At 30.1% G+C, this 26,430-nt stretch overlaps 3 protein-coding genes and 1 pseudogene across 5 annotated transcripts in view; 2 read left to right on the top strand and 2 right to left on the bottom strand.

Annotated features, from left to right (window-relative positions):
* The first annotated feature begins 2,706 nt into the window (after nt 1-2,706).
* LOC149876825 (uncharacterized) lies at nt 2,707-5,453 on the top strand. Its single transcript, XM_090075123.1, has 3 exons — nt 2,707-3,244; nt 3,422-3,531; nt 5,382-5,453. Exons 1-3 carry the CDS (start codon nt 2,707-2,709, stop codon nt 5,451-5,453), a joined length of 720 nt encoding a protein of 239 aa, XP_089931249.1.
* A 654-nt stretch (nt 5,454-6,107) lies between these two features.
* LOC149876824 (uncharacterized) lies at nt 6,108-8,499 on the top strand. Its single transcript, XM_090075122.1, has 3 exons — nt 6,108-7,743; nt 7,835-8,201; nt 8,286-8,499. Exon 1 carries the CDS (start codon nt 6,108-6,110, stop codon nt 7,500-7,502), a length of 1,395 nt encoding a protein of 464 aa, XP_089931248.1. The 3' UTR covers nt 7,503-7,743; nt 7,835-8,201; nt 8,286-8,499.
* Nucleotides 8,500-14,278: 5,779 nt separating this feature from the next.
* Nucleotides 14,279-26,430, bottom strand: part of LOC149876817 (uncharacterized) — a 48,917-nt pseudogene continuing 36,765 nt past the window's right edge. Inside the window, exon 11 of the transcript XR_016448463.1 lies at nt 14,279-15,605. The product of XR_016448463.1 is annotated as an uncharacterized LOC149876817 (transcript). The remainder of the gene's footprint in view (nt 15,606-26,430) is intronic.
* LOC149876823 (uncharacterized) lies at nt 16,313-24,701 on the bottom strand. Of its 2 annotated transcripts, none has more exons than XR_016448454.1 (8): nt 24,598-24,701; nt 22,920-23,177; nt 21,966-22,223; nt 19,530-19,787; nt 18,905-19,213; nt 17,638-17,698; nt 16,948-17,205; nt 16,313-16,826 (listed from the first exon to the last, which is right to left on the bottom strand). XR_016448454.1 is itself a non-coding variant. In XM_090074915.1 (8 exons), the coding sequence occupies exons 1-8, from the start codon at nt 24,599-24,601 to the stop codon at nt 16,534-16,536; spliced, it is 1,899 nt and encodes a 632-aa protein (XP_089931041.1). In that variant the 5' UTR covers nt 24,602-24,701; the 3' UTR covers nt 16,313-16,533. The 2 variants fall into 2 exon arrangements, 1 of the variants encoding a protein (XP_089931041.1); XM_090074915.1 differs by having other exon boundaries at nt 17,438-17,698.

The raw sequence follows: 26,430 nt of genomic DNA, 5'->3' as shown, positions 1-26,430 counted from the left end.
TAAATTTATTGTAAACGACGGACGTCCGTTTGAAATTGTAGCTGGTACTGGCTTTCAAAACTTGGTTAATACATTTATTAGAAATATAGACTATATGCCACCGCACCCAAGTTCGCTATCTCCCAGACCGAATGAATTGTATGAAGATGCTTTAATTAAACAAGAAAGAATAATTGCCACAGAGAAAATTGAAAAACATAACATCACCTTTGATCACTGGAAATCCTTAAATCAGTTTAATTTTCTTGTGATTACACTTCATTATGTTTGTGCCAAGTGGTTATTACACAAACACTGCATTAGTGTAATAAACTTAGAAGCCATAGAAGCAGACCATATTTCAGAAGTAACTGCAAAAATTGTCAACTCACAAGTTAAGAAATTCAAACTGGACATATTTAATGCAACTACTGATACAACAAATTCTATGCTTTGTATTGCTCGTATTATGGAAATAGAATGGAATCCCTGTGCAGCCCACGTTCTACAACGTCTCTTGAAATGCTCACAGGAATCTCAACCTGCTCTGACATTAGTGATAAAGACTACCAAAAAAATCTGCCGTTTTTTTCATAGTTCAAGTATTGCCTTGGCCGCATTAAACAAAGTTCAAAAATCGGAAGGATTAAAAATAATAACTCTTCCAGATGACTGTAAGACAAGGTTCAGCAGTACAGTGAAACTACTTGGTTGGACAAATAAGAACAGTGTTGCTGTTTCCATGGCTTTGGCTGAATGTGCTGCAAGAAGAAGATGTGCGTTTTTCTTTACCTCCACCTTTAAATAAAAAAGATATTGTTATCTTAAAAGAATGTTTACCAATTCTGGAATTAATAGCTGAGGCAACAACTACTTTGTCTGTCGATATGACAGTGGGAATAAGCTTAGTTTTACCTTGCATAAAAGACTTAAAAAATGAATTAAATGCGTACAAGGCCGTTCACTGTAAAAAGTTGAAAGATGCTTTACTTACTGAGTTGACTGAACGGTTTGATCTGACAAATGCAATTTATGTTACAACCACATATCTAGACTCACGTTTTTCATTTGATCAAACTGAAATCGACATTGCACAGACCACAATTCGACGTCACTTAGAAGCTGCATGTGTAAACACAAAAGCAGTGATAAAATAGAACCAATTTCTGTTCAAGTTCAAGCTCAAGCTAATCAACCTCTTGCTGGAAAGTCTTCCTTGCTTCACAGAGTTCTGTCAAATGCTTAAATTCTGAAAGAAAAAAACCATGTTATTGAAGAAGAAAATGCTGATAAATTAACCAAAGATTTTGAGCAGTTTGCAGTGTTTTCACTTGGTTCAACAGTCTCACCACTGGACTTTTGGAAAGCGCATGAAGAAAAGATGCCTTTGCTAGGAAAGACTGCTAGAGATTATTTGTCAATTCAATCATCCAATTGTGCTAGTGAACGAATTAACTCAGTTGGTCAAGTTCTTTGCAATAAGACTGTCGCTCACTTCTGCCAATACACAGTGATTCAGAAACACTAAAAATTTGGCCAAAATATAGTTTTTTGAGTAGCGTAATTTCAATAATGTTATTAGCAAACTATTTTCTACAGTTTCTTATGATTCTAATGGTATAAAAAAATAAGTACTGAAATAATAGATTTAAAAGTTAATATACGTTTGAAATTGATCGAAAACAGCTTTTTTTTATCATTAAAATTTTATCATTATTAAAACTTAATTTTCTCCCTATATATAAAGTTTTTTATTTTAGTTTTTATAACATGCAAAGATAATAGATAATTCTATTTTAATTTATAAAAAAAAATTAAGTATGTGTTTATACAAGTTGTAAAAAATGCATTTAAAAAATGCTTTTTTAACGATTTCAAACTGTTTTTATGGTGCTAGGACTTTTTACCTTAGACTTCCTTCACGAAGCCAATTCTTTTTTTAAAGAGAATTTGTATCATTCTATATGAAACCAAAAAAGTTAGCTGCCCCAACTTGCCCCATTTGGAAATAATGTAGTTTTAAAAAGTTTATTTTATAGAAAAAATTAGCAACTTTCATGTTTTGAGAGTTTTTCCTGTTACGTCTGAACAAAACTTTTTAATTTTATTTTATTCTAGTACATAGCTATGTAGTTATTTATGTTGTAGAATATATATATATATATACACATATATATATATATATATATATATATATATATATATATATATATATATATATATATATATATATATATATATATATATATATATATATATATATATATATATATATATATATATAGCGGTGGACAAAAATTAAAGACCACTTATTTTTTAGTTGGTTTCTTAATCTTTAAATTAAAATTAAGAAGATTCTAATTGACATATTAAATTTTTTTTTTTAATATCTTGTTAATTAAAACATACGGATTAAAGTGGTATAATTTTTTTATAATCTAATTCTAATTAAATAGCGTTTAACTTATTAAAAAACTGATGAGTACTTATAAATCTTCTTTAAATAAATTGGACAAAATTTAACGACCACTTTCAAATCTTTAACTTGCACTTATTAAAAATAATAATCAATTTTTTTTTTTAACTGTCTTAATTGCTTATTACGTTGGCTATAAAATAAACCGCAATTCAAAAAATAAATGTTTATTTGATATCGAAACCTGAGTTTCGATATCAAATAAACATTTATTTTTTGAATTGCAATAAGGATATAAAAATATTGCAAAAATGCGTGCAAAGATCGAAGAAAAAGACAGATACGCGGCTCTTGTATTAAAAGAAGAAGGCTATAGCATCAGAAAAATAGCAGAAAAGCTCGGAAGGTCTCACTCTTGCATTATTAACATAATTCAACGATACAAAGAGACCCGGTCAATTAATGATCGTCATAGGACTGGACGCAATAAAATTTCAAATGACTGTGATGTTCGCTCGTTAGTGAGATTAATGAAAGAAAACAGACAAGCATCATCTACAGACTTGTCTACGAAATGGACACTGTCAAATGGTCTGAAAGCAAGCCCTAGAACTGTGCGAAGGGTCCTCCACAATTTAAATTATTTATGGCGTGCTGCTGCAAAAAAACCACGCTTAAATAAAAAACAAAAATTTGCCCGGAAAGAGTGGTGCAAACTACATAAAAATTGGTCAACAGATCAGTGGAGCCGTGTGGTCTTTAGTGATGAAATGAACGTTGAGGTAGACAACAGAAAAGGTCGCGTAATGTTGCGTAGACTTCCAAGCGAACGGTTCGATGAATCAAACGGTTCGATGCATTTTGAAGCGAACAAAACAAGGCAGTGGTTCAATAGGCATTTGGGCCTGTATGAGTGCCTGTGGAGTTGGCGTAAAGGACACTTAGTTTTATCGATGCAACTACAGATTTTTTTTCTAATATTTGGGTTTTTTTGCTGGTTTTTTTTGCAGAATGTTTTGGTTGTAGGAATTTATGATGTCTTTTATGCTTGGCATGCAGCTGTAGCTCACTTTAATGTAATTTATATTGAAAATCCTATGGAGTTTGTGGTTTACTGGAAAATGTTTGTCGACCAGGTTTAAAAACCGCTTTCCTATATTTGTGCAAACATTTTTGCTGTAAGGAGGATTGAACCAGATAATTTTTCGCTTAAGGCTTTTGTTGTTAACGGGTTGTAAATTGGGGATGTATTTAAGCTTTTGGTTGTAACCTGATTTTTTTCCTCGTACATATAAGAAGAATTTCTAAAAATTTGTTCGCTAGATGAATTGGCCGACAATCGTATCTCGATGGAATGCGGTATCTGCTTTAAAATGTTAGGAGGATGGTTGGATTCAGCATGAATATAGCTTAAAACATTCTCAGGTTTACTATAAGGCCGGAAAGAGTAGTCATTGAGGTTAAATGTCCTAGCACCATAAAAACAGTTTGAAATCGTTAAAAAAGCATTTTTTAAATGCATTTTTTACAACTTGTATAAACACATATTTAAATTTTTTTTATAAATTAAAATAGAATTATCTATTATCTTTGCATGTTATAAAAACTAAAATAAAAAACTTTGTATATAGGGAGAATATTAAGTTTTAATAATGATAAAATTTTAATGATAAAAAAAAGCTGTTTTCGATCAATTTCAAACGTATATTAACGTTTAAATCTATTATTAGAGTAGAAAAATACCAACAAGTTCACAAACCTCGGCACCGTCAAAAGCACCCATGAGTTTGATTATTTTAATGAAATTTATGAAAACACAGAATTCTATTATTTTTCAGATATACTGAAAACAAAAAGAATAAATTTGTTTGATGTTACCATGGGTGCTTTTGACGGTGCCGGCTATGTTACCATGGGTGCTTTTGACGGTGCATGGGTGCTTTTGACGGTCTTCCTTATTTTTTCTTTCTTTCTTTTTTCTTTTCTTTCTTTATTTCTATTCTCCTTATTTCTTTATTTCTTTGTTTCTTTCTTTATTTCCTTTTCTTTCTTTCTTTCTTTATTTCTTTTCCTCCTCTTTTTTCTATTATGACGTCAGAGCACACGATACAGTAATTTTTGTAATTTGTAACGGTTTTTATATATTTTTGATTTGTATTTTATGGCTGATGATTGCCGTTAGGCATGAAACTTTAAGTACCATACATAGTTGTTGTTTCTTCGTTTTATATATATATATATACATATTGCTCTATTTATACAAAATATTGAGTAGGGGAGATGGGGGCGCATTGATCGCCGGGGCAGTATGATCTTTTGGCTTTTACTCGTTCGTTTTTGCCTTACTAGAAGTGAGGTTGCAATTTAATTAACCATTATGCTTCCCTAATTGATTATTCGTAATATTTTTTCATAAGGTTATCAGCGTCAAAAAAAATAAAGAAAATATTGTTTTTCGTCATAAAAAGTGATTTTTTTAAATCGTACTATAATTCAAATATATTTTTATTTAGATGTCTGTATGGGTTAACAACAATTTTATTTTAAATTTGTAAGTGTTAGGTGTATAATATAATATATAATTTTTATTTGGCTGCAATTTATACAGTAGATATTGCTATCAATATGTTACCTATACCTATTGGGGTACATTGATCTTTGACTATGCGGGGCCCATTGATCGGAGGATCAAAGTGCCCCATAGAAGACGAAGTGCCCCATGTTTTTGTTTATAAGCAATACAGTTAAACGAATGGAATTGTATTTATAATTTTAAAAAAAACTATATATAAACAAACAATAGCTTTTAGCATTTCATTTTTTAAATCTACTTATGTTATAAGCTAGTAATAATAATACTATTATTTTATAATATCAAAAGAATAATATTTAACATAATAATTAAAAAATATTTTACATAATATTGTTATGTTAAATATTAGCATTTATTAAAAACATATGTTTTTATTGATATATTTTTTTACAGATCTTAAAATGGTTAGAAATAGAATTAAAAAAACAAATAAAGTTGCTATACCAAGTGAAACAAGGAAAGTAGCTGTTATAGTAGGAGAGAATTGCGAGTTGACCCGGACAAAAATAGTATAAAGCTGAAACTTTGCACAGAGGAAGTAGACAGTCTCTGGATGAGCGTAAAAAAAAGCCCCGTTGATTGCGCTACGGGAACATCCCTTTTGGGGCAAATTGGGGCAAAAAATAGGCTAATTTTGACAACACTAAAATATCATTAATTATATATCGTTGAATTGAGAATTTTATGCTGATCAATATTTATATAAGAACTATGACTTGAAAGCAATTATTTTTTAAGTTACTTACGTTTAAAAAGTGTAAAAGTGTAAAAAGTGAATGCCGCGCAAAACTTCATTCGATTTTTTGTTTTCAAAAGAAAATTTTTACTGCGAAAAACTTAATCATTTCTTTTGTTTTCATAAAAAAAGTTTTCAATGAAACATTTTGTATGAATGGATAATTTAGTTTTACTCCGAAAAAAGGTTGTGTCTTATTACAATGAAACTATTATATAGGAAAGTAAAACTTACAAGTTAAACGTTACGTGTAGTACAAGTTTTTACATTTGAAAAAAAAAAAAGAATGGATCTTGTACATGTACTATATTACTATCATAAAGGAATTTTTAGTTGCAGAGAGAACTTGAAACTGATACTTGCATCTTCAAACACTCTCAAAAATGCTAAACTTATTTGCCGCATCAGGGCATTCAAACTATGCCAAGTGCTCCAGGTTTTATTTGCAAGAAATGCAATACCTTTCAGAAACGAATCCATGGTTACATCAACAATTTTTAGATGGTCGTCACGCAGTGCGCCGATCTGAAAGGTATTGGGCTGGCCTATCTTCTGATCTTGTAATAGAGCAGACCCTGATGCGGTCTTTAAAATGCAATGGTGGTTTAACTAGAGGTAGAGGATTTGATGAAAATGTACGCAACCTATGGACAATGAGCATTTGTTATTCTGCAAGCGTTCATGAAGCAATGCATAAATTATCTGGATTTGACATCGGAGTTACGGAAAGCAATAAAGAAATGGGTATTAAAAGATTAGTATGTGATTATGAACATTGTGAGTTGTTTTATGACTGGTTTTCTGTAAGAAATCCATTCAATACTGTCGATAGAAATCTATATTCATTATCTATGGGTCTTGTGTCAGTCAATGGTGAAGATCTTGTCAATTGTGACGAGGCTGAGAGCATAGGTGTTCGTCTACAAACATTTCTCAACGGCCTTAAGTTCAATGAAGCAAAGTTTAAAAAGAAGAATACATTTTTTTCTTTAGATGTTTTGACAAATAGCGTAAAACTTGACAAACAAACTGATTGTTGTGTCGATCCAACACTCCTTTTTAATAGACTTGCAGCAATTGCAGAAAGAGAGGATGACGTTGAACTATATTTTGATTATGAGCTTACTCATCTCCCACAATCATTATTTAAAAATAACCTAATGCTGAAAGCAAACATATCATCTTTGCGCAAAGTGATTCTTCCTGACGACGAAATTAAACCAAGTACAAATGTCAGTTTGTGCAAATATGTCCTTGATGGAGGTTCCTTACTCCACAGAGTTCTTTGGAACAAAGGTATGAGGTTCGTAGAAATTGTTGAGGCCTACATCAGCTATATAAGAAAAAATTATGCCACCACTTATACTATATTTGATGATAAAAAATCTTCAATTAAATCTAATGAACACATCAGAAGAAAATGCAAAGGTTCTTCCCAAAATCTTGTTATAAAAGAAAATAATCAGGTTCCGTACTCACAAGAGCGTTTTCTATCGAATTCACACAACAAGGCACAATTAATTTTACTTTTGTCTGATTACCTTAAACGAGATGGATATGAAGTATATATTTGCAAAGGGGATGCTGACACGAAAATTGTCTCTAAATCGTTGGAAGTTGCAAAGGAAATTTCACCATGCATTGTTGTTGCTGATGATACTGATATAGCAGTTATGCTAATGTATCATTGGAAAGATGAATTAAATGAGATTTTTTTTTTTTTTATCAAGAAAAAAAAAAAAAACTCTGGAGTATTAAAGACGCTCAATCTCGAGTAACGGAATTTAAAGAACATCTGTTATTTGTTCACGCATGGTCAGGATGTGACTCGACATCTTCAATACTGGGAAAAGAAAAACCTAGTTTTTTAAAACTACTGCAAAAATCCAATAATATACAATCAGTATCTGAAATTATTTCGGATTACTGGGCAACAAAAAAAGAAGTTGGAGAATCTGCAGTAAGGGCTTTCATTGAACTTTTTGGTGGAAATGCAGAATCTTTGTTAAGGAAAATGTGGTTGGTATTTGAAAGTTTAGTTATAATTTTGTGGATTTAAGTCACTCATTTAGATTTAGAAAGTGTTCTATTTTCATAGTATTTTTCTTAGGTATTTAAAATATAAACAAATGGTTTGTGAAGGAATTATTAAGCCAGAAATGTTACCACCCACAGACCGTGCTGCTTATTTTCATGGTCTTAGATTTCATCTACAAGTTGTTGAATGGAAAATGCTAGATGAATCTTTCAACTTGGATCCTAAAGAATAGGCATGGAAGTTAGATAATGGTTGTCCTCTTCCAATAACAACAGACAAAGATGTGGCACCACCCAATATATTAAAAGTGATTCGCTGCGATTGTAAAACTTCGTCAAGAAATATGTGCGGAACAAATATGTGTTCTTGCAGGAAAAACGGATTAAAATGCATGACTGCATGCGGTGGCTGTCATGGGCAAGACTGCAGTAATAAAACGGTAAATTTTATTTTTTAAATATACATATAATCTTCTTTAAATATTTTTGTTTTTTTTTGGAATACAAATATTTTGCATTTTTAGGATTTTGAAATTGAAGAAGATTCAAGTGATGAAATTGAAAACGAAAGAAATTTATTTGATGATTTGTTTTGAGAAAAGTAAGATATCGGACATCTATTTTTAAAGAAATTTGCATTCAAGTCTTAAAGTTATTTTAAAAGAATATATTATTTACTAATTTTTTCCCATTTAAAATTGCGCACAGACAAAAGTTATATTATTATGTTTTGAAAACAAAAAACATAACATTTTAACGATTTTACACTTTTCAAACGTAAATAACTTAAAAAATAATTGTTTTCAAGTAATAGTTCTTATATAAATATTGATCAGCATAAAATTTTTGATCCAACGATATAAAGTTTATGATATTTTGGTGCTGTCAAAATTGCCCCTTTTTTGTACCCCAATTTGCCCCAAAAGGGATGTTCCCGTAGCGCAATCAACGGGGCTTTTTTTTACGCTCATCCAGAGACTGTCTACTTCCTCTGTGCAAAGTTTCAGCTTTATACCATTTTTGTCCGGGTTCGACCCTATTTTTCGCTAATTCTCTCCTACTATTAATAAAGTTTTAGAAGGAACACAACTGAATGTTGTAGCACGTCAGTTTAACATAGATAGAATGACTTTAAAAAGATATTGTCGTAAAAAGAGGCTTAATCCAAATGAAGCTTTCAAGCCTAACTACAACAATAGACAAGTTTTTACAGCAGAAGATGAAAAAAGTTTATCAAGTTATTTACTAATTGCATCAAAAATGAACTATGGCCTTTCAACTAGGTCAACGCGATTATTGGCATATGAATTTGCTTTAAAAAACAATAAGATATGCCCATCATCATGGATCAAAAATAAAATTGCAGGCATTGATTGGTTGCAAGGTTTTATGAAAAGACAACCAGAGTTGTCTCTACGAACACCTGAAGCAACGAGCTTCGCTCGATCAACAGCTTTTAACAAACACACTGTAAGAGAGTTTTTTCAAAATCTTAAAACGGTAAGAAATCGATATAAATATAATCCTAACTGTATATATAATGTTGATGAAACTGGTTTAACAACCGTTCAAAAGCCGGTAAAGGTTTTAGCTGGTAGAGGAAGCAAACAAGTTGGAAGAATCACATCTGCAGAACGAGGAACATTGGCAACTGCATGTTGTGCCTCTAATGCTATTGGAAATTCCATTCCCCATTATTTATTTTTCCTAGGGTAAAGTTTCATGATTAGATGATTAAGGAAGGACCTCCTGGATGTGTGGGATTTGCAAATCCTTCTGGTTGGATGAACTCAGAAATTTTCATAGAATGGATTAAACATTTTGTTAAATATTTAAACTGTTCTCAGGAATCTCCAGTTTTGTTACTTCTCGACAGTCATGAAAGTCATATTTCTGTTAAAGGCTTGGAGCTTGCAATTCAACACGGAATTACAATGATAAGTTTTCCTCCCCATTGCAGCCATAAATTGCAGCCATTAGATAGAACTGTTTTTGGACCATTGAAAAGGTTTTACAATTCTGCATGTGATAATTGGATGGTTTCAAACCCAAGACCAATGACCATTTATGATATTGTTTCAATAGTTCGAGAACCGTATACAAAAGCTTTCTCACCATCTAATATACAGACAGAATTTAGAGTAGCTGGCATTGAGCCATTCAATTCTGAAATTTTCAAAGATGACGAATATTTACCATCATCAGTTACAGATAGAGCTGCTCCAGATACAGTTACTATCACTCCTGTCAACAACATGGAATCTGAAATGATACCAGCACATGTTAATCACATAGAGTCTGAAATAACTATAGTAAATATTGAAACAAGTATTTTAAACAAAGTGTCAACAAGTGTTGCTTCTATAATCTCACCTGAGGTTTTAAAACCTTACCCAAAAGCATCTGCCAGAAAAAAAAAATGTTAAAAGTAGGCAGTTAAAAACAAGGATCTTGACTGATACTCCTGTCAGAAATGAAATTCGTTTGTCAAAAGAAAAGAAAATTTTGAAGCAAACCAAAAATCAACAAAAAGTCTCCACAAAAGATAAGAAAGAAACTAAGAATTACTTGCTTAGGAATAAAAAACAATGTAAACCAAAAGCTGCTTCACAACTTGACTTTCACAAATGATGAAATATTCTTAATCAAAATATTGTACTTTTAACAAGTTTTGTAAACTTAAAAGTTGTATTCTTATTTCAGTCTTTATATTTCAGTTCTTATAAATTTCAAGTTGTTGTAATGTTTTAAACGTATATAAAGCGGGTAGCTTATAGCTGCTGTGATTTATACATTTTTTAATTAAAAATTAGACTAGTGGGTTTAACTGCTATATTTAAAAAGTAATTAAAAAATTTAGATGTATTATATGTTATACAATATTACCCTTTCACTAAATTATTTACAAGATTTAGTTATAGAAGTGTTAAACGTTTAGATAATATTACGCATATAAGATCAATGTGCCCCAAGTCGGAGATCATAGTACCCCATAGTTTGGGGTACATTGATCTTTTGAGAGGGTTGTTTAAAAGTTAAAATTATTCATGTTTATCATTTTTTTAAATCAAAATATTTATATATTCCAAAAGCCAGATAGTTCTACATGTGTTTCGTAGTTAATAAGTTTTTACATCTCTTTCAGGTTCTGCGCAATTTTCAAAACACTGCTACGGCGATCAATGCGCCCCCATCTCCCCTACTCTTACACGAACACGAGATATTGTATTTGAGAATAATACAACTTGAAATACTATATATATATATATGTGTGTGTGTGTGTGCATACAAAAGTTAAAATAATTTATCTCTCTTTTTAGTTTAAAATGAATATAAAGTTTACTAAACATCAGCTTTATTTAGTTATTAAAGACAGAGTTTTAATCGATAAAAATAAATTGCTTCAAAATTTACTTTTTGATCACATTTTGGGAGTTAATCAGACTTGCGTTCTTCTAAACAATATAGAAGTATACTAAAAATAATGGAAAATTTTATTCAAAACTTAAAAAAGAAACTTTATAATCATAATCGACAACGTGATCGCTTTGAAATTAAAGAAGCAAGTTGGCTTCAATCAGATCTAGTTATTCTAGAAAAATTAGAAGAACATTCCATTGCGTCAACTTTTAATAACAAAACGTATCAAAATAAAAAAAAAACACCTGGAAGAAAAAGCTTTGAGTGAAAAAATGGGAACAGAGTGAAAAAATGGGAACAAACCATAGAAAGAAAAAGAGTGAAAAAATGGGAACAAACCATACTTATGACGAGTTGATCTTATCTGCTATAGTAAGTTCAAGGAGAAGTCAATGTTATAGTCTGTGTTTTACTTTAAACCAATTGGTTTCTTCTCCCAGTCAACCCAATAAAGTAGCTAATATGATTAAAAATGAAAAGCCTATTATAAAATTATCTCCAAAAGAAGGTTTGGCTTTGATGGTCTCAGCATGTTTGTCCCAAAGAGCTTATTAGAAAATAAGGATTACAGCTAAGGAAAGAAATGCAAATATATATCCTTTATATAGTGATATTTTATTAGCAAGAAAAGATTGCTATCCTGATGGCATTATATTTAGTGAGCAAAGTGCTGAAATTAAACTTCAAAGTCTTCTTGATCACACAATAACTCGTTTTTTTCAAATGGATTCAATCATAACTCAAATTATTCAACTAGAGAATAACGATAAAACAAAAGGAATATTAAGTTGGAAATGGGGGTTTGATGGTGCATCTGGTCAAAGTGAATATAAGCAAAAATTTGACAATGATAGTTCGAAAGACTCTGATTTATTTAGAACCACTTTTGTTCATTTGGATCTTTCATTTGAAAACATTTCTGTTTGGACAAACCCTAAACCTTCGTCAATTAGATTTTGTTGACCAATTCAAGTTCATTATCTAAAGGAATCAGAAGCTATTTTGAAATTTGAAAAAGAATATTTTCAAAATCAAATAAATTTACTAGAGGATTCAGAGTTTGAGATGATAATTTGTTTAGAAGTAATTGTAACTAAAGCTAAATTTAATTTAAAATTAACAATGATTGACGGTAAGGCCGCCAATACAATATGCTCAATTTCTTCACAACAAGTTTGTAATATATGTTCAGCTTTTCCTAAACAAATGAGTTCTATTGCATGTGGCTCAATGCTAACTCCAACTTCTAATATAGATAACATTGAATTAGGCCTTTCTCCATTGCATGCTCGGATAAGGTGTTTTGAATGTTTGTTAGACATTTCTTACAGACTTGAAATAAAAAAATGGCAAATTCGTGGTAATGGCGACAAAGAAGTTTGTGGAAAAAAAAACGAATCATAAAAAATAAATTCATTGAAGAATTAGGGTTAAGAGTAGATTTTCCTCGGCAAGGAAAATAGGCAAGGTGGTTCTCGAACTTCAAATGATGGTAATACTGCCAGACGAGCATTTAAACATTTTGATTTATTTTCTTCTATTACAGGCATAGATAAAGAATTAATAGAACGTTTAGCAAACATTTTGAACATAATAAATTCAAGTTATGAGATAGATACAATAAAATTCAGTGAATATTGCACTAAAACAGCAAAGCTTTATTTTGAAAAATATAATTGGTTTTAAATGTCTGTATCTATGCATAAGTTATTGCTTCACAGTTCTGAAATAATTTCAAAGTTTTTGTTGCCAATTGGATTATATTCAGAAGAAGCTCAAGAATCTAGAAATAAAGATAATAAACAATTTAGACTTCACCATTCAAGAAAAGATACAAGACTCCATACAATTGAGGACCAACTTCACTATCTTCTTATTACAAGTAATCCAATAATATCAACTATAATAATTTCTCAAGATAGAAGCAAAGTTAAAACAATTCAATTATCAAAGAGCGCTCTAGAACTTATAAAAAAAATCAAATAAAAATACCATTAATAAAATCCAAAGTGATAATGAAACTGATAATGAGTACAATCAGTATGACAATGAAGACGAAGATGAAGAAAATTATGAATTAGTTACTGAAGAAATAGATTACAAAGATGTATATGAGCATAATGAATAAGAAGATGCTGATTTATTTTTAAGCTTATTTTTCAATTTAGGTGAAATATAAAACGTATAGATCATCTTAACTAAATTTTTTCATAATTTTTCATTTGATTTTCAAAATGATAATTAGTTTAAAACTTATTTAAAATTACTTAGGGGCAAGGTGGTGGGGAGGGGGGCCCAGTAAAATTTGCTACCCCCCTGACCATACTTAACCACTTTTAAAATATTTTAAGTCGTCTTTCCTTGTCTACTTTTTTTACATCTTAGAGTGAATTTTCAGCAATTTTGAATAAATATTTTTGACAAAATTAATTTTGGCCTAATTTTAAGTTATTCCTGATCACAGTGCAATAGTGAAAAACTAATCTGGGCAATAGCAAACAAGGACTTAGTTTTTACTTAGTTTTTTTGTTGGTATAGGCCTGACTGGCCTACCAATTGATTATGTTGAAATTTAAATAATTAAATGTTTTGTGAAAGAATTTGTTTTTAAATCGAGATTCGGATTCGAGATTCGATTCGAAATTCGTCATTTCATTAGATTCGATTCGAAATCAAAATTTCGGACTCGCAGGGCCCAAGCTGGCTTTTATACAGTGAGTAATGTAAACAAATTTTAAAATGTATCAGAAAATGTTAATTAAAATAGAATAAAAATAATTATTATTAAGTATGAATAAACTTATATTAAGAATAAGTTTAACTAGAACTTATCCCAAGATGTTTAGAAAAGTTCTTTAGAAAAAAATTTCCGTCAATAAAAACTTTCGTTCGAACATGAACTTCTTACAAAGAATCTTCTATTCATTTGTAAAAACCTCAATTAATAGTTCAATACAACGTCTTACTATGTTATGGACTCCTTAACCCCACTTTCAGTTTAGATATACCGAAAGAAAACATCAAAACTACTTTCCTGACGTACAAACAGATCATTTATCGCGTGCAAAAAATAATTTATGAAAACACACTAGAAATATTGTCTTGCAAGTAAAAAATAACATTACGGAACCTAAAATAGTTTACAAGATAACCCTTCCCTTTCTTTCCGCTTCAGTTCATGCAAACAAATTGCTAAATTATTTTTAGCAGCCAATGTTGATGGATGATTGATTCCTAAAATATCCGTTTGTTTTTTATCAACTTAATAATAAATTTCTAAAGCTTCATTATATTTTCCCAAATTCTTCAAACAGGTTGCTATACTATTTTTAGCAGCCAATGTTGATGGATGATTGATTCCTAAAATATCCGTTTGTTTTTTATCAACTTAATAATAAATTTCTAAAGCTTCATTATATTTTCCCAAATTCTTCAAACAGGTTGCTATACTATTTTTTGCAGCCAATGTTGATGGATGATTGATAACTAAAATATCCGTTTGTATTTTATCAACTTGATAATAAATTTATAAAGCTTCATTATATTTTCCAATATCACTCAAACAGGCTGCTATATTATTTTTTGTACCCAATGTTGATGGATGATTGATACCTAAAATATCCGTTTGTATTTTATCAACTTGATAATAACTTTCTAAAGCTTCTTTATATTTTCCCATATTCTTCAAACAGGTTGCTATACTATTTTTTGTAGCAAATGTTAATGAATGACTGACACCTAAAATATCCGTTTGTATTTTATCAACTTGATAATAAATTTCTAAAGCTTCATTATATTTTCCCATATTCTTCAAACAGGCTGCTATACTTTTTTTTGTAGCCAATGTTGATGGATGATTGATACCTAAAATATCCGTTTGTATTTTATCAACTCGATAATAAATTTCTAAAGCTTCATTATATTTTCCCAAATTCTTCAAACAGGTTGCTATACTATTTTTTGCAGCCAATGTTGATGGATGATTGATACCTAAAATATCCGTTTGTATTTTATCAACTTGATAATAAATTTCTAAAGCTTCTTTATATTTTCCCATATTCTTCAAACAGGTTGCTATACTATTTTTTGCAGCCAATGTTGATGGATGATTGATACCTAAAATATCCGTTTGTATTTTATCAACTCGATAATAAATTTCTAAAGCTTCATTATATTTTCCCATATTCTTCAAACAGGCTGCTATACTTTTTTTTGTAGCCCATGTTGATGGATGATTGATACCTAAAATATCCGTTTGTATTTTATCAACTTGATAATAAATTTCTAAAGCTTCATTACATTTTCCCATATCACTCAAACAGGCTGCTATATTATTTTTTGTAGCCAATGTTGATGGATGATTGATACCTAAAATATCCGTTTGTACTTTATCAACTTGATAATAAATTTCTAAAGCTTCATTACATTTTCCCATTCCTTTCAAAGAGTCTGCTATATTACTTTTTGTATTCATTACTGATGGATGGTTGATTCCTAAAATATTAGTTTTTATTTTATCAACTTGATAAGTAGATTTCTGAAGGTCAACAATTGAAACAATTACTATTTAAAAATACCTTTAGTCTGAAGTAAAGATACTTCTTCTTCTTTAACATTTTGTACTTCAAATAAATGTAAAACACTGTATCTTTTTGAAGCTAGCAGTGAATTTTTTATGATCTCCTGATAATGTACAGGTTCATGCTCAAATAGCTTTTTTAAAAAAGCCATTAACTTTAATTGATCATTATCATAATCATGATCAATGTGTTCTATGATATAATCAACTTCATACAAACAGGTGAGATATGCAAACTTTTTCCAGTCAGAAGATAAACGCTCAAGTAAAATTTTCTCAACACGCTCAAAATGTTCTAGAAAAAAAAAAAACTGAGTCGTTAAAACAAATAATAAAAAAAAAAAAAGAAATTAAAGTTTTTTAAAGAAAACTAATATTTAAAAGGATATTAAGATTTTTAATAAAATTGAATTGTTTTACCTGCTTTAAATAGAAATAAATTTTTTTTTCCAGATGAAGAAATGTTATTCATCAAGACTTCAGTATCTTACTGTATGTCAAAAAATGACAGCCCAAAAATCAAACATTCTGAAATAAAAACCTTCAACTCTATTTTTTATTTATTTTTTATTTAATAGGATATGGCAATAGAAATTGTAAAATTCAAGTCAAGAATATGTTTTTAAAAAATTTGGTTTTCGTAATAAAATAAAAGAAAAAGAGATTTTCAAATCCTAAGATGAAGAAGAAGCTTGAAAAACTTGCACTAAAAATGATGATCGTAACGATCAAGTAATGATCATTACACTTTTTAGTATGACATTAACACAATATTAAAACAATATTCTCCAAAACTGCAGTTTCTTACCATCCAATGCAACTCCAAGGCAAACATCAAAGCGGTTAGTGGTATTGAGAGACATTTCAATTAAATCTTTATAATCAATAGGTCTGATCTCATACAGTCTCTCAAGAAATGAGGCCATTTTTGACTGGTCATCTTGGTTATCATTGTCAATTTGTTCTAAAATACTGTCTATGTCCTGTACACAAGTGTGCCGCGCAAATCTTCTCCAGTCAGCTGATACTTTTTCAATCAGAACCCTTTGAAGTGTTTCATAATTTTCTAAACAGAGAACAAATGTTTTACTTCAATAATATTCTCATATACTATGAAGTAAACATCACCTTCAGTATCAACTTTTGCTTAAACTGTTGAGATTTTGAAAATGCTGAAACTTATTTACCACCCAAAGATATGCCAAACAAAACATCAAATCTTCCTAAAGCAGTAAGAGTGTTGGAAATAATCACTTTATATTCACATGGACATGTTTCAAAGAGCTTTTCAAGGAATGATGACATCTTTGATTGATCATCCTCATTTTCTACATCAATATGTTCAACTATAGTATGAATGTCTTCTAGATTAGTCTCACGAGCGAATCTCTTCCACTCAGTTGATACTTGTTTAACCACAATGGCACAAAATTTTTTTAAATTTTCTAAAACAAAAACAAGAAAAGAAAAGAAAAATATAAAATCAATAATAAAATGAAACAAACTTATATAAAGTATACAAACGCAATATATAGTATATTTGTTACCAAATAGTTTTAATAACATAATGAACTAGTCATGTGCTATTTTACTATAGAGACATGAAATTAATTTACTACCTAATAAGTAGACATAAACTTAACTACTTATTGCAAAGACATAAAATTAAAAACTTACCATCCATTTCTACTTCTAATAAAATATCAAATCTTCTTAAATTATAGAGAGAGTTTGCTATCACTTCTTTATAGCCTAATGGATTGATTTCATGTAGCTTTTGAAGGAACGCAGCCATTTTTAATTCATTATTGTCATTCTCTTTGTCAATTTGTTCTACAATACTGTAAACGTTATTTAAGTAAGTATTAAAAGCAAACCTCCTCCAGTCAGGTGATAGTCGCTCAATCAAAACTTCATCTTTTTCAATATGCTCTGAAACTAAGGCAAACAAATTTTAAAAATCAAACAGAGCAACTGTATATTTTTAAATTTAAATTATTATAAATGTTACATTTTCAGAAAATTAGAAAGGAGCAAAATTACATAGCAATTCTATGTGGAGTTTTAAAATATTAAAATAGAATAAATTTTTTTACTTCATCGGCAAATTTAGTAAGTCTTAATTTTAAAACAAGTGTTTTGCTTCTAAAAAAGAAACAACCAAATATGAAGACATCACAGTTGAGGAAACCATTATTTGAGTATAAAATGAGGAGCAACTTTTACAATTACTTTTTTTTTTGTCTTCATTATTCCGGAAAAATATTAGTACTTACTTTAGCAGGATTATTTTAGCTATCTGAATATTTAGTTTGACACTTAATTTAATCTGAGTGTATGAGATGAACTCTTTTTTGTTATTTTTTACTAAAAATCTTTAAAGTATTCCTCTAAGGAATTCTTATTCCTATTATGACCCCATGCAATAGTTTAATTTTACTTTAAAATCAAATTTACCTAACATTTTATTTCTTTTAAAAAAGTAAAATTCAGGTAGGTTGTTTAATTTATTTTAATAAACTTTTTTTTGTTAAAACAGAAAGAATTTACTTTTTTATTAGGAGAAACTTTTTTATTATATTGCCTTTAAGTGTCAACACATCAAGATTTCTATCGAGGTGCTGACAAGATAAGCTATTGAAGTTAGTAAAAATCTTTATCAACAAGTAAAAAAAGCTTTAAAAAGAATTCTGATGAATTTAAAACAAATAGGAGATATTGAGATAGAGAAAAGACAAGTTTAGTTATTATTTGAGAACAGTTTGATGGATTTAAGGCAAATTTTCTGATATTGGCACTAGTAGTGAATTATTAGGAGAAACAGAGGAGCAAGCAGAGGAGCAATTATTTATACACAAGGTATCCTAACAATATCTTGTGGATAAATAACTCTAGTTAATATCTAATTTTATGGTGATTATATCTATAAAAAAATTGACATCATTTCTAAGAAAAAGCTATTGAAATTTAAAATAAACACTTTCAGTCTTGGCAATAATGCAGTGCCAATGTTTTCAAGGCAGGTATAAATGCATGCGCAGCTGTAAAGTTTCTCCAGCTTTTGCAATGTTTTCTTGAATAAAAAATGAAAACAACATAAGCAGCTAGGCAATTTGTTCAAAAGGTCATTATAAACAACATTACCTTTTGTTATAACAGATTCATCTTTTTTTATTGTTTCTCCTTCAAAATGGCCATCTTCATCAAATGCAGCTAAAACACTAAATCTTCTCAATGTAACCAGACAATTTTCAATCAACTCTTTAAACTGTAATGGATTAATGTCATTAAGCTTTTCAAGGACTGCTGTCATTTTCATTTGATTGTCATCATTCTCAAGATCAATAACCTGTATAATACAGTTAACTTCATGTGCGCAGGTATAAATAGCAAATTTCTTCCAGTCTGCAGATGTATGCTCAAGCAATAGCTTTATTATCAATTCAGAACTTTCTAAAAATATTTAAATATGTAAAAGAATTCAAAAGTAGAAACAAAACTCTATGAAAAAAATTCAATGTTTTAACTCACTAAACTAAAATTAGTTTAGTGAGGTAAAAGATTGAATTAATTAATAATAGTTACAATCCTGTAATAAAGATGAAAAACCGGAACACATGAGCAAATGATAATTACTATATACAATACTTATAACTTTGGTAACTTTGTGAAAAGTGTCTAAATTAAAAAACTGTTGGCATTGGCAACTGACAGCTCATTCATTCCAGTTTTAAAATGGAAAAAAAAAAGGAAGCTTAAAAATGCTTACCAACTAAACCCAGCCTGAATAAAACATCATATCTACATGTAGCATTGAGAAAATTTGCAATCAATTTTTTATATGTTAAAGGTTCACTTTCATAAAGCCTTTTAAGGAATGCATCCATTTTTAATTTATCATTGCTGAAACTCTGGTCAATCTGTTCTTCAATACCGTCAACATCATGTAAGCAAGTGTTTTTTGCCAATCTCTTCCAGTCAGGTGATACAATTTCAACCAGTATATCCCGAACTGTTTCAAAACTCCCTAAAAAGAACTCTAGCTTTTTAACAATTCAACCTGCTGCATTACAATTATGTCTTAACAGTTTATGATACTAAAAAAGATTTTAGAAAAAAAAAAATTGTAAAATCTACAATGATTTCTAGAGCAACATAATTTCATAGTTTTTTCTTGAGAATTAATCTGTTAATTCTATTGTTTATAGTGCATATCATTGAGAAACTTTATAATTATAGTTAATATACTTATATATCACTGTATATTATACCAATTATATCACTCAGAGTTTATTTATTTGGTTTATTAGATTTGCTTAAGTTGATATACTAACAATCATTTATTTTGCTTACAATTTCAAATATTGAGTATTAAAAGAAAAAACACCAAATCATATTATGCAACCCTTTCTACTTTTTAAAAAGAAAATTTATATCAATACTCTGAAAAGCAAATGTTTTGCTTTTCAAGGCAAATATAAGTTGCAGAAAAGACTTCCAGTACAATGGAAAAATCTTTCAAGATGATCTTTATTTTTTTAAACAACTACATATTGTTCTACTCCGTAGATAATTTTCTTGATAGGGGAGACCGGGGCTAGTTGGCTACAATTTTAGTTTTTGAGCTCTGTGCATTTCTGGGTGAACTTTTTGGAGGATATCAAATTTCAGCTCAAAAGAATATGAATTTGGCAAGCATGCTCAAGTGTCAAACATTAAAAAAAAAAATAATTGGTGGCCCAGAAAGGGCCTCCAAAAAAGAAAAAAATGTGCCAACTTACCCCGGCCCAGGGTAAGTTGCCTATACTCTCAGGGTAAGTTGGCACACCACGTAAAAAGAGACAAATTTAGCAACATTAAGCATATATTTCAAGCGCATCTTTTTTATGAAAACTCTTGATGATTTTTAATCAACAATATTTTTTGACATAAACTTTTATTGCCTTTAAGTCGATCAAATAGACTTTCCTTCTATAAAAACAGCATCAACAGCATTTTTTGTAACATTTTTAGAGTTTACAGGCCTGTCTACTTATTTTTTTAAATTTCGCATGTCTATAGATCTGTAGTGTTATATAACCTAAGTGAATTTACGGCTAATGTGAAAAGTTTTAAGTTAGCACATGTTGCCAACTAGCCCCGCTATCATTGTGCCAACTAACCCCAAAAGCTTTTTGCTCACAAAATGGTATATAAATCCCCAAAAACGCGAAATATTGAGAAACACAAAATGTGACTGGTTAGAGTGAACCATACAACACCTACATCTATTCGAGTTTACTTGTAGCTAATGCTATTGCTTTTTAAAACTGAAAAAACAATATAGTCACAAAAATTACAAAATTAGTAAAAAAACACAAAAATCGCTATAACTTCTATGCGCATGCACTTATAACCCTGATACTGCACTGAAAGATGAATTAGTTAGATTCCATATATTCTCATGAATCAAATTAAAGTACTTCTAAAGCTCTCAGCATTTTGAACAACATTTTAAATGAATTAGCAACTACAGAATTAAAAAGTTTATCTTACAGTGAATAATTTACATGTGAAAGAAAGATTACTGCCCGTTTAAAACTTATATAAATTAAAAATTAAATATAAATTTATAAGAAAATTTTCTTTTACACTTTATGGAACATTTTTTCAAACCATTTAATTTTAAATTTTAGTTTTATTTTTAGTTCATTTAAGTTTTAATTAAACATTTAAATTTAACATCAAGAAATCTATTTTATCTAAATCCCTTTCCAAGTGTTAGTTTTTCTGTTTTGCTGAAATTTACTGCAGAACAGTAAAGTTGCAGTTATATGATTATATAGAACTTAAACTTTTTAAACCTCATTCAAACTTAAACTTTTTAACCCATAGTCAAACAAAAACCACATTCATTTATTATCATAAATATAATATGTGTACGCATTTGATATCATACTTATGAAAAATATTAATTGTATTTTTTAAATTCATAAGATTAATCAATATCATATACATTGATTGTCATTTTAATAGTATTATATACTTGTTAAGGATTACTAAATTTAATTATATAAAAAGCATTTAATCATTAATTAAACTGAAAATTAGAAAAATCAAACTGTTTCTTTTTAACATCATTCTAACAATAGAAATTTAATCAAACTAGCACAAAAAGTCACAAACCTTAACAAGCATTATAAAAAACACAATATAACACTCTTACTATCTAATGCAACACCAAATAAAATATCGAAGTTTCCTATGCTACTCAGACAATTTCCAATGATCTTTTTGTATTGCAATGGTTCAATTTCAAAGATCTTCTTAAGCAATGATGCCATTTTTGATTTATCATCCTCATTATCCTGCTCAATTTGTTCAACAATAGCATCAATGTCATTTAAGCAGGTTCCACGAGCTAATCTTATCCAATCAGCTGAAACATCTTCAATCAAAATTGTCAGAACTTTCTCAAAATTTTCTAAATATAAGATAAACAACCAAAAAATAGATTAAACCCAGACAAACCATCTTTGATTTTAAAATAAAATTTCATCTTTTTGGTAATCTTATGAAGAGCGATTTAAAGTAAGTTTTGAAATAAGAATTTTTTCAATGATTTTAAATTGAACACACATTTAAGGTTTGAATTGAAGAAGAGGCTCTTAATGATAATCAAGTCAAGGTTACAGTTGTGTCAAGTAACACAACATTTTTTTGTAAAGTAATATCTGCTACTTCAAGCTTCAAACAAATGACCAGTTTTACTTTTGAGCGAACAAAAACCTCTAACCCATCTAAGTAATATGTACGGGTCAACAAGTTATGAGACACTGGATTATAAAAGTGCTATTGCTCTATTACAATACCAGTCGATCAGGCTCAATAGAATCAGCAGTTTGTGAAATGGTTTTGTAAATTTTATTTCATGCAAATAAACTATGAAACAAAAATTTCCTGTTAATGGCCACACTTCTCTCATGAGTTCACACTTCAACAACATTCAGAAAGTCATCATCTGTAAAGAAAATGCTGGTGTAATACTTTTAAAAGCAAAGATAACCTAATTGTTTTCCTGTTAAACTGATAAGTTAGCTATGTGTTAATTTTTGATGCATTCTTTAGTTTTCTAACAACACAGAACAAAAATTAATTAAATTCAACATATTACTCTTACCATACAGTGCAACGTCCCACAAAATGTCATACCTTCCCAAGGTATAAAGAGAATTTGCAATCACTTCATTATAGTTCGACTGATTGATTGCAAAAAGCTTCTGCAAGAATAACTCCAATTTAATTTGATCATTGTCATTTTCTTTATCAATTTGTTCTACAATGTTGTAAAATCCACTTATAAAAGTAATATGAGCAAACCTCTTCCAACCAGGTGATACTCGCTCAACCAAAATATTTTTAACTTTTTCATTAGAATCTAAATTTGAGATAAAAACCATAAAAAGAAATATATTTCACTTTACAGGGTATTGCAGCAAAATTAGCACAAACTCTTATGCTCACTTTATTTCAAAAACCATGATAATGCTGTTATTGTGCAATTCACCCAAAAAAATTTGTAATGTATCACATTAGTTATGGAATGCTATATTTTTTTTTGTAGTTTTTGATACTTCTTTTATATCCAACATCATGATTATATTTTCATAACTGTGCAAACTTTGTTGCAACACCATTTAAGTTCAATCTAATGAAACAACCTCTATAATAAAATTAGATCAAAAAATGTGAAATAATAAAGCAGGCTTCAATAACCAGTTTTGAGAAATTGCTTCTAATATAGTAATTGTAGCAGAAATAAAAAAAATGCTAAGATATATTAAAAAGAAATGATGTTTGATCTATTTACATAAATACTCTTATATACATCTATGTATATCATGCAAATGAACATTAAGGAAAAAAGATAAGTTATCAATAATATGTTATTTAATGAGAAATAGGTTCATGAGCTAAGAATTTCATTTTTTATGCTCTAAATCTGCTTTCAAATTACTATAAATACTCATGTCAGGAGGATAAGTCAGCATGGATTCCAGCAAACCCCTTAATTACTTTTTGTATTTCTTTTCTCTCCTATTCATGCTTAAATGTTTTTGCTTCTTAGAAAAAATACAAATCTGATTTGTACAAAAGTGAAAGAAAACTGCAGCTTTTTTGAAAGATATTCCTTCCAAGTGTTCTCCAAACAAATTGCTAGCATAGAGCGGCATTAGATTGTCACTCAAAGATCATTTTAGAACATGTTCTGATCTATCATGAAGTTATATTGATCCTATATGTGAAGTTTCAGCACTTTTTTTTCATAACTTTGTTTTTCCCAAAGATAACCATTTGTTCACAGATGGTGGTCTCAATCAGCAAAGATTGTGATGGGAAACCATGGAAACATTCACAGAAGCTTTGTCAACAAGTGGCTGTGTCTATGAATACAAGATTCTTTCAAAAACTTAAACTTGATCAGAAGTTCCAAGATCCTCCACAACAATGAGTGAATACACTATGATTTATGACAGTAATTATAATAAGTTAAATAATAATTTTTTTACACTCTGTTTTTTTGCTTAAAGAAAAAAACTTTACACTAAAATATCAAGGTTCCTTGATATTTTTTTTTCCTTGATATTTTTTTTTCTTGATTTTTAATTCCAATTAAAAATCAAAGATTGATTCCATCTTATTAAAGGATTAGTAAAGTAATAGGAAAAAAAGAAGAGTTTTATTATTCATGCGAAATCTTTAAATTTAGATTAATCCCGAAAATATTTTAAATATATTTATCGCAAGCGCACATGAAGCAACATCCGTTAATTAATCATATAATAAAATTCACATACCCATTTAGTTTAAAGAGTATGCATTACACAACGTTAACTCTAATTCCAAAAAATACAGGAATGATAGAACGCATGAAGTATACATTGGCCAAAGGTGGGCACCCGATAATTTTTTCTTAATCCGATAATCGATAGTCCGATAATTTTCCAGATTCACCGGTCTGATAATCGATAGTCCGATAGTTCAAAAAAAAGACCAATCCGATAATTTTAAGTCCGATAATTTAAGTCCGATAATCTTACTTAAAAAAATTAATTGATGAAATTATCTCTTCTCTTGAAAGATCTTGTGTATTAATGTTAAAAAATTCCAGAATAAAAAAATTTCCTCTGAGGTTTTTTTTTAACATGTTGACCTCCAAAATGCATGTTCCGATCATAATTATCTCAAAATATCAAAAACATAGATAACTAAATGCATGTTATAGTTTATCTTGTCACCCAAAGCAGTATGCCATGGTGGTATATAGAAAAATTGCTGTCCAGCATAAAAAAAAATAACCACAAAAATTTTTGCATTAGAAAATTTCGACAAAAAAGAGAATGGTAATTTTTCCAACAAATTTTAGAAAGTTGTAAAAAGAAAACGTACAAAAAATTTATTTTAAGAAAGCAAGGGAAGGTTACCCTTGATAAAAACAAGTTTTTCAAAGTTGTCGGCTGTCAGGTTCGACCGCTTAGGCCTCAAGATATCTGAACCACTACTGAACAGCCTCTCCACAGCTGCGGAGGAGGGGAGGGGGTGTTGTACTTGAGGAACATATCCAAACAGGCAACTCTGTGGAACAGGGGGAACTAGTCATAAGAGACACGTAGTTTACTGTTCTCTCTGATTCTGTTCCACTCATCATAAGCTTTTTCAATGTCCTCCTCAAGGACACCCTTTCTTGCCAACAGATCGTCGTCGTCCCTCATGTACTTGAAGGGGTCCTCCTCATCTTCTTTCTGCATCTGGCCAGTCTCTCCACCAGTCTCTTCTCCAGGGCTGGCCCTGATTACCATCTGTCTGACAATTTGCCTCTTGATGTCACCTTTCAAGGCTGGGTTAAGATACCCAACCACACTTAGCTTGAAATGGGGGTGGAGGGCAGTGGCCACTAGAAGGTCCTTATCCTCAAACATCTTCTCAAACCTCCCCTTCAAGGCCACACGTGGATTTTGAGGGTTCTCCAGCAGGTATGTTATCAACGCCTGCCCCTCAACAATGCTGTTATCCCTCCTCAAGCCTGCTACTTGGTCCTTCATCAGCTTAATAGTAGGCAGGAGAATGCCCATATAGGCATTCACTTCAGACTGCAGGGTGTCCAGGCATGTTGCAACCGGTTTCATTATCTTGCAGTACTGAGCGAGCAGGTCCTTATCAGTACTTTACAAATAAGGCAAGCTTTGCTTAAGCATTACAGCATTCAGCTTTTCCATCATATCTCGGTCCTCCAGCACCTCAAGCAGAGCAGCACAGGAATCGTAGTATGAGTTCCAGCGTGTCACCCCTGGTGTCTGAAGCTTTTTACCGATGGCCTCCTTGATCTGATTGGCCGCCACTGTCCTCCTGTTCTGACAATTCCACAATGCCTGTGCCTTCCCATCTGTCTTAGTGAAGGGAGCCTTCCCACCATAGATCCAGCCTGGCACCTTAGAATTATATTAACATTTAAAATTACGTTTAAAAATTGATAAGTTAGAGTTAGTAACAAATAATTAAATAATACTTAACTTAACTTAAAATATTCTATTAAAACTTAAGTGTAAAAAATCACCTTGCTAATGTCTGATGTTGCCATCAAGTTGACTGTGTGGGCTGCACAGCGGCGGTGCTTGGGCAGCTCTTTGCAG

This window comes from Hydra viridissima, unplaced genomic scaffold, assembly GCF_058129835.1.
Source record: "Hydra viridissima isolate aposymbiotic clone 2 unplaced genomic scaffold, HvirCarnegie_v1 scaffold_18, whole genome shotgun sequence".
NCBI lineage: Eukaryota > Metazoa > Cnidaria > Hydrozoa > Anthoathecata > Hydridae > Hydra > Hydra viridissima.
Note: the sequence above shows the minus strand (reverse complement) of the source record. Positions and strands in the feature narration are given on the sequence as shown.

Bases quoted from the DNA above. Each gene is read 5' to 3' on its own strand.
- LOC149876825 (XM_090075123.1), top strand. From the start codon at position 2,707: ATGCGTGCAAAGATCGAAGAAAAAGACAGATACGCGGCTCTTGTATTA. The intron at 3,245-3,421 runs GTTCGATGCATT...TTTTGGTTGTAG, and splicing joins ACGGTTCGATGAATCAAACG to GAATTTATGATGTCTTTTAT. The intron at 3,532-5,381 runs GTTTAAAAACCG...ATTTTTTTACAG, and splicing joins GGAAAATGTTTGTCGACCAG to ATCTTAAAATGGTTAGAAAT.
- LOC149876824 (XM_090075122.1), top strand. From the start codon at position 6,108: ATGCTAAACTTATTTGCCGCATCAGGGCATTCAAACTATGCCAAGTGC.
- LOC149876823 (XM_090074915.1), bottom strand. The intron at 19,788-21,965 runs GTAAGAGTGTTA...AGTTCTTTTTAG, and splicing joins ATTTGGTGTTGCATTAGATA to GGAGTTTTGAAACAGTTCGG. The intron at 16,827-16,947 runs GTAAATAAGTTT...TTCTCTGTTTAG, and splicing joins GTTTGGCATATCTTTGGGTG to AAAATTATGAAACACTTCAA.